At 40.5% G+C, this 8,367-nt stretch overlaps 1 protein-coding gene across 1 annotated transcript; it reads right to left on the bottom strand.

The window, feature by feature from the left end:
* Window positions 1-5,839: 5,839 nt before the first annotated feature.
* On the bottom strand, window positions 5,840-6,781 carry LOC102836701 (olfactory receptor 24-like). The gene has a single exon (XM_006877562.1). It carries the CDS (start codon window positions 6,779-6,781, stop codon window positions 5,840-5,842), a length of 942 nt encoding a protein of 313 aa, XP_006877624.1.
* Between the last annotated feature and the right edge of the window lie 1,586 nt (window positions 6,782-8,367).

The following is an 8,367-nucleotide window of genomic DNA, read 5'->3' as shown; positions in this document are numbered from 1 at the left end:
GTAGTGAGGTTGGCCCAGGATTAGACATTGTTTCGTTCTGCTGTGCATGGGGTCGCTATGAGTCGGTTCCGACTCGATGGCACCTGACAACAACAACATAGTAGTGTAGTGGTTAGAATTGGGCTGCTATTCTCAGGGTCAGCAGTTCGAAACTACCAGCTGCTCCGCAGGAGAAAGATGAGGGTTTCTGCTCCCGTAAAGATTTGCAGCCTTGGAAACACTGTACAGGGTTGCTATGAGTCAGAATCGACTCCACTGCGCATAACAACAACAACAACATAGAGCACGAAATCTGAAGATTTTTTTTTGCCTGTGAATGACTCCTGGCAAGCAGAGTTTAATTCTATTTTGTGCCTAGGTTATTTAGTGTGCAGATGCCAATCTTTCTTGAGCATACCTCCATCCATTCCTCAGGAGAAAGATGAGGCTTTCTGTTCCCATAAAGATTTACAGCCTCGGAAACTGTATACATGGTGGCTATGAATTGGATCTGACTCCACGGCCCATTACCACCACTACCAAGCAGCTCTGACTGCTGAACTGCCAGATTGAGAAGCAGACTATATTTTAAAGTAGTTAACCCTTGCAGGAACTCTTCTGGACTTGCCCCTTAATGGCTGCATACCCCGAGACCCTCAGAGACTACAAGCGTTCCTGTCTGCTTCCAATTGTCCCCTCCTGCATTCCGTAGGCCTAGCATGTATATTTATAATACCTGACTTGTGTTCTCAAGCTGACCTTTGATGGCACCTAACAACAACAACAACAGCATGTATATATGATACACAGCTGCTGCCACCAGACATAGTTGTGGGAGGGGATTCCTTTGTTCTTTGTGCCCTATAAAAGGTCACCACTTGGAGATCAAACTTTTGGAAACTCATTATGGTGTCTTCAATGAAGTCTCTCACCCCAGTGATCTAGGTTTGTCTTTGTCTTGGGTTTAGTTCTGTTTAAGACTTAGTAAAGATGGATTCTCTTTGCTCCTCTATAAAAGACTGAAACTACATGGTTAACTCAATTAAAAAAAACCCAAAACCCTTTTTATTGTGAATTGAGTGAAGGTTTCCATTCAACAAATCATAGACTTTGCTTCATTATATGGTTGTAATTCCTTCCATGCACCAGCAGTTAATAGCATTTACCTCTATCCACTGCGTTCCTCCCTGTGTCTCCTGCCACCGCCATCTTTCCTCTGCCAACCTCCTTCCTGTTGTATATTGCCTGCCCCGTAACCCATGTCAATGTGTGTCTACCCTCTAGCTCATGTATCATTTCCTCCTCCCCCCTCAAACATCATAGATTGTTTCTTTTATCAAGAGCCTCCCTTCTTCTCTCCCCCCTTGATATACAAAAACAATCAATCAAACAAAAAAACCACATAGGAATATATAATTGTTTAAACAACCACAGGGTATATTCTGGAAGTTGGTCTCCTGGCTGCCAGCTGTTCTTTTTATCTACCTCTCTCCTAGGGACTAAATATTTATTCTCTGGATAAACTCCTGCTACATGGGCATGTTCATTGTGAGGAGCCCTAAAGCTGAGAAGGTCATCTCCTCTCTGATTAACTTAGGATGTGAAGGAACTATGCTATAAGTAAGGAAATGAATCTTGACACAGCTGTCTTTTGTATGAAGTGAACCAAGGAATATTTCTACATGTCAGAGATGTAATGAAATAATTGCTTGAAAATGTCCTGAAACTAGCCCAATATAAACTTTCTCAGACCACTTAAAAGTTTTGGTTAACAACACCAAGCTGAATCTTCACACATTCATGAGAAAACTAAGCAAAGCTGTGTTTTTGATCTCACCTGAAAGATATAAAACTGTGATTGAGAATCCCTATTAATTCATGAAGTCAATTACTGTAACAATAGCCAATCATCAATAGAAGCCCATCCCTACCCCTCATCCATCCTTTTTTTGACCTCAACCACGAATTAACCAAATGAATAGCTGTATTATAATTTGTCTCACAAATTATATCACTGTGAGAAAATTTTAGTTGAAGTCATCAGTTCTCATTTATGTAGAATGGGTGTCTTCCATTTTTACATCTTTCCAGATGTATAATAATTTTTCCATTTCTGAATAATTAAATTCTGTTTCTATGGACTGAGTGAATTCTTTTCCAGAACAATGCCAAGACATGATTGAAGTTGATGTTATGAGACTACTAGGTTAAATCGCCTCTGATGTATGACCTTTGATTCAAAACAAAACCAAAGATTTAGACAGTTTGGCTGACAGAATCATAGGAAATTTTTATTGGCGTTCATGATCATCGTGTATTCCATGGTGAAGGAGGGAGAGAAAGGAAGACAAAGCAAGAAGAGGAAGTGGGGGTGGAGGGTTCAATTGGTTCTCAGTTTAAACCGCAGACAGAGAGAGAGGTTTTTGTGAAGATTCTACTAAGTGCCATGGAGTTGGTTCTGACCTGTGGAGACCCTGTTGTAGGGTTTCTGAGGAGCATCTGGTGGGTTTGAACTGCCAACCTTGTGGTTAGCAGTCCAGTGCTTACCCTATAACACCACACCAGTATTCCTTGAAAGATTATTGTTGTTATTGTTAGGTGGCATTGAGTTGGCACCAACTTGTAGCGACCCTGTGCATAATAAACCGAGACACTGTCTGGTCCTGCACCAATTTACCAGTCATTGCTAAGCCTGAGCCCATTCTGCTGCCACTGTGCCAGTCCATCTCGTTTGGGATCTTCCTCTTTATCTCCTACCTTCCACTTTACTAAATATCATATCCTTCTCCAGGGTCTGGTCCCTCCTGCCAATATGTCTGAAGTATCAGAGACGAAGTTTGGCCATCCTGGCCTCCAAGGAGAATTCTGACTGTACTTCGTCCAGCACAGATATGTTGGTTCTTTTAGCAGTCAATGGTACTTTCAATATTCTCCTCCAACATCATGAGTCAAATGCATCAATTCTTCTATGGTCTTCCTTATTCACTGTTTAACTTTCACATGCAGATGAGATGATTGACAACACCATGGCTTGGATCAGGCAAACCTTAGTTCTCAAACTGACATCTTTGCCTAATGCAACGTGTCATTTGTTTTCTTGACTGCTGATTCCATGAGTAATGGTGGCTGATCTGAGAAAAATGACGTCCTTGATAACTTTAATCTTTTCTCCATTTATATGGATGTTATTTATTGATCCAGTGGTGAGGAATTTTGTTTTCTTTACATTGAGGTGCAATCCATATCAAAGGCTGTGGTCTTTGATCTTCATCAGTAAGTATTTTAAATCCTCTTCATTTTCAGCAAGCAGGGTTGTATCATCCGCATGTTGAAGGTTGTTAATGAGTCTTTCTCCAATCCTGATGCCATATTTTTCTTCATATAATCCAGTTTCTCAGATTATTTTCTCAGCATACAGATTGAATAAGTGTGGTGAAAGAATACAATCCTGTTACACACCTTTCCTGATTTTAAACCATTCCGTGTTCCCTTGCTCTGTTCCAACAATTGTCTCTTGGTCTATGTACAGGTTCCTCATTAGTACAATTTAGTGTTCTGAAATACTCATGCTTCGTGATGTTGTCTGTAGTTTGTAATGATCCACACAATTGAAAGCCTTTGCGTAGTCAGTAAAGCACAGGTAAGCATCTTTCTGGTATTCTCTGCTTTCAGCCAAGATTCATCTGACGTCAGCAGTAATAGCCCTCATTCCACATCTTCTTCTGAATCCAGCTTGAACTTCTGGAAGTTCTCTGTCAATGTATGACTGCATACATTTTTGTCTTAATTTTACCAAGATTTTACTTGCATGCAATATGAATGCCATTGTCACATGATTTTCGCATTCCGCACTCCACTCATAGAATCCTCAAAGATTCTAAGAGCCCTTAAGTTGTAATAATTTTCCAGTTCTCTTGCAGTTCCCAACCAGCATTGCTGATGGGGGTGGTGAGATGTGGGAATATGAATGGAAGACATTTACAAAAAGAGAGAACTTTGTCTCAAATTTTGTTTGCAAGGTTTTTTGTTATTCCAAGAAGTCCACAAGCAGATTGATGGACACTCCATGCCAGCTCTAATTTTAAATTCTGAGTTTTATCCCCCAGAATTTGTACTAGCAAGCAGTTTTCATTTTTTTTCACCTTTTGTTCTAGGGAGTTATAATAGATCCAAATGTATTTTTTGGAGGAAAGAATTCTAATTTAATTATCTTGGAAGGAAAGCAACAGCAAGAAAAAAAAAAAAAAAATCAGAGATATGATCCTTCACAGCTATTCTGTTTAAGACATGTCTGCTTGTTAGCACCATTGAAATTTTTTGGCTCCCAATTACAATTACAGTGGCTTGTTCCATTGCAGTTGTGAATCTCCATATAAGTATTATGATTATTCCACGATAAATTAAATACAATTTATTGCCTTGGAGCTTCAGAATTCCTAATGATGAAAGGAAACAAAGCTCTTGGTGTGTGGCAGAAGTTAAACTGCAAAGAGTAGCTCTCATTCTTATTATAAGCAGTGTTACTACTTGGTCATTCTACAAGCATATATGGCACTTGAGACATGCCTCAGCTTTCTTCTGATTTGGAGCTTTGTGACTCAGATAATTGGTGTTTTCCCCTTTGGTTCGGCAGATGTATGTCATCAAGTGGCAATTTCCCACTGTGCTAGTGAATATCTGAATCTCTTCCCTCTTTCTCCCTGCTCCACTCACAACATTTCCCTAGCACATCCCATCTTATTGTCCCAAAGACATATTGGGGGCAAGGGTGGGATGCTCCCTGACCTTGGGCTCTGGAAGTTGAGGTAACAGACTGGTTCTTAGAATAAAAGTCAAACTTTTCGGATGGCTTCTAAAGCCCATCTTGATCTAGCATGCCCCAAGATTTGCTTCTTCTCAAATACATTCTTCTCTCTTTTGCTCTGTCACCTTTTTACATACAATTATTATATTATTTGTCTGAAACACTCTCTTCATGTTTCCCTGGACAACACCATTCTGTCCTCGGGTATTTGCTTATCCTTTGGATAAGGAAGGTTCGAATCACCTCTCTTGAGAAAGCTTCTATGATTTTCCCCTTCAGGTTCCATCATATGTTCTTATTATATCCTATTCTTTCCTCTTCATGGATCATATTCCATTCTACTGTAATTACAAGGTCCCTAAATGGTACAAGAGGTGGGCTGCTACACTCAAGGTGGCTAGTTGAAACCCACTCTGCAGTGTTGCAAAAGAAAGGTAAAGATTAACCCATTATCTATTGCCATGAGGTCAATTGCAACTCATAGGGACCCTGTCTAGGGTTTCTGATACAGGACAAGAAGACCTCATCTTTCTCCCATAAGGTGGCTAGTGGAGTGCCTGCCTTTCAGTTAGTAGTCCAGTGCTTATCCCACAGCACTGCCAGGGCTCCTTTTGTAAAGAATACAAACTCTGAAAACCCCATGAAGGGGTTCTACGCTATAACAATAGGGCTGTCATGAACTAGAACTAACTTGATGACAACAGGGTAGGTTTTATTATAATTACATGTCCAGTATCTGACTCCCTTGCTGAACTATAAACTCTAGTCATGTCTTTTTTGATCAGCTAACATTGAACCTTGAATAGCTCCTTAGTCAATATTTGTTGAATGCTAAATGGAATTTGAACCAGACAGATTTTTCTGAGAAGGCAGCATGAAGCATATACCCAGAATCTTTGGAGATTCTAGTATTTGGGGAAAAGTTACAGGGCTATCTTGAAGTCTCTTCTTAAACTTCTAAAATTAAAAATTAGCCATTCTTCTGGTCCATGCATTTCAGAATTTCCCTCAATACCCCAGATCCTGTTCCCTAGAAGTTCCTGGGTGTTCTGGTGGTCAGGAAGATGAGGTGACTTTTCTGTTGACTATCTTTCTCAAGGCCCCCTTTAGGTCTCTGTTCCTCAGGCTATAGATAAAGGGGTTCAGCATGGGGGTGACTGCAGTGTACATTACAGCAGAAGCCTTCTCCTTCACAGCTGTACGGACAGATGAAGGGCACAGATAGACTCCAATGGTGGTCCCGTAGAAGAGGGCTACCACAGACAGGTGGGAGCTGCAGGTGGAAAAGGCTTTCTTCCTGCCATTTGCAGAGGGGACCTTCATGATGGCCACAATGATCCGAGCGTAGGAGGCCAGGATGCAGATGAAGGGCGTGGCGATCACCATCCCTGCCACAATGAGGACAAAGATCTTGTTCACAGTGGTGTCAGTGCAAGAGAGCCGGAGAAGGGGAGTGAGGTCACAGAAGTAGTGAGGAATCTCATTGCTGCCACAGAAAACCAGGTGGGACATCAGGAGAATGTGGGTGAGGGAGATGAAGCAGGAAAACGTCCATGGGACACCAGCCAACAATCCACAGACACGTGGACTCATGATGGTAGTATAGTGCAAGGGGTGACATATGGCCACGAACCGGTCATAAGCCATCACAGCAATTAAAACACTGTCCATGATGCCAAAGAAATGGAAAAAGTACATCTGCGTCAGGCAGCAAGAATAGGAGATAGATTTGTTCCTGCTTTGGATGCTCACCAGCATCTTGGGCACAGTGTTGGTGGCCAAGCAGAAATCAACCAAGGAGAGGTTGGCTAGGAAGAAGTACATGGGAGTGTGAAGATGGGAGTCCGAGCTGATGGCTAGGATGATGAGCAGGTTTCCCACGGCTGTGACCACGTACATGCAGAGGAACAGAGCAAAAAGTACAGTCTCCTGCTCTGACTTTTCTGCTAGTCCCAGGAGGATGAATTCAGACGCACTAGTTTGGTTCCTTGGTTCCATGGCGATGGTTTATCTAGAAGTATTGAATGGGGAAGTTGCATGAATACTACACTATGGGAATGATTCTGGGAAGTTAGGCCAAATCATACCCAATGATTACACCAGCTTATAGCTTATGCACTTTGTACCATTGGCCAAATGTTTATCATAACTCATATTCCAAGACTAAGTTCAAGGTACCTTCTCTAAATATTTCCATTTTTATAAAGATCAAGAGAGGGAACCATGCATAGACCCTTGATGGAAGAACTTAATAGATATATTTCAGAATAAAGTAAACTGAATCCAAAAAGAACTGATATCTAAGAAGCAGCGGTTAACCAAGAAATATATACAAGGAAGATTTAACAAGTTCTTGGAAAAATACCATCAGATTTTAATTCCATTTTTAATGAACTTTTTGAAACTCCCTTCTATATATAATTGTTGTTTTTAAGTGTCATTGAGTTGGTTCTGATTTATAGAAACCCTGTATAGGGTTTCTGAGGATCAACTAGCAGATTTGAATCACCATCCTTGCAATTAGCCATCCAATGCTTATCCTATAGCACCATTTGTATATATAATTAAAATCTAAAAAATAGGAAGAACAATCATTACAATGAGAATATTCCTGATTTTCACTCAACTACTAATGTGGTGTGGCACTATAGGATAATTATTGGCTTGCTAATGGAAAGGTTGGTGGTTGAAACCTACAAACTGCAACTTGGAAATGGACTTGACAGTATTTAACAACAACACAAATCTAAAAATTAACAGTGCAAACCCACCCAGAAGCATTGTAGAAGAAAGGCCTGCTGATCTGCATCCAAAAAGATTACAGCAAAGAAAACCCAGTTTTACTCTCTACCACAAGGTGCTCTGGTTGGTTATGAGTCAGTTGGTTACAAGTCAGGCTGCTAACCACATGGTCAACAGTTTGAAATTACCAGCTGCTCAAAGGAAAAAAAAGATGAGGCTTTCTGTTCCCATAAATATTTACAGCCTTAGAAACCCTATACAAGGTTGTTGCTGTGAGTCAGAACCAACTCCATGGCATACCACCACCACCACCAATGTGACACCCTGGGTCAGCATGACTCCGAATTGATTCAGCAGCAATGTTTTCATTGTTGTGGATTTGGTACTTAAAGAAGGTGGATTAAAATACTTGGAACAGTGATATATCATAACGATGGAAACTGGAATAAAAATGTAAATTTCTTGTATTAAAATTTAGGAGAATAGACACATTGGATATTTTGAACTTTTTACATGCAGTGTAAGTGATAGCAATTTAGGTGGAGCCACTGAAATAAGGGATATAGAATGTATGACTTCTAAATTACAGCAAGGATTACAGTGAGATTGATTTGGACCACAAGGTTGGTGGTTCAAACTCATTATCCACTCCTCAGAAACCCTATACAGGGTTTCTGACAGGGTCACTATGAGTTAGAACAGACTCGATGGCACTAAACAATAAATATGCAGATGATACAACCTAGTTTACTGGAAGTGAAGAGAACTTAAAATACTGATGAAGATCAAAGTCTGCCTGCAGCCTTTAGTATGGGTTGCATCTCAATACAAAGAAAGCAAAA

This window comes from Chrysochloris asiatica, unplaced genomic scaffold (assembly GCF_000296735.1).
Source record: "Chrysochloris asiatica unplaced genomic scaffold, ChrAsi1.0 scaffold00530, whole genome shotgun sequence".
Classification (NCBI taxonomy): domain Eukaryota; kingdom Metazoa; phylum Chordata; class Mammalia; order Afrosoricida; family Chrysochloridae; genus Chrysochloris; species Chrysochloris asiatica.
Note: the sequence above shows the minus strand (reverse complement) of the source record. Positions and strands in the feature narration are given on the sequence as shown.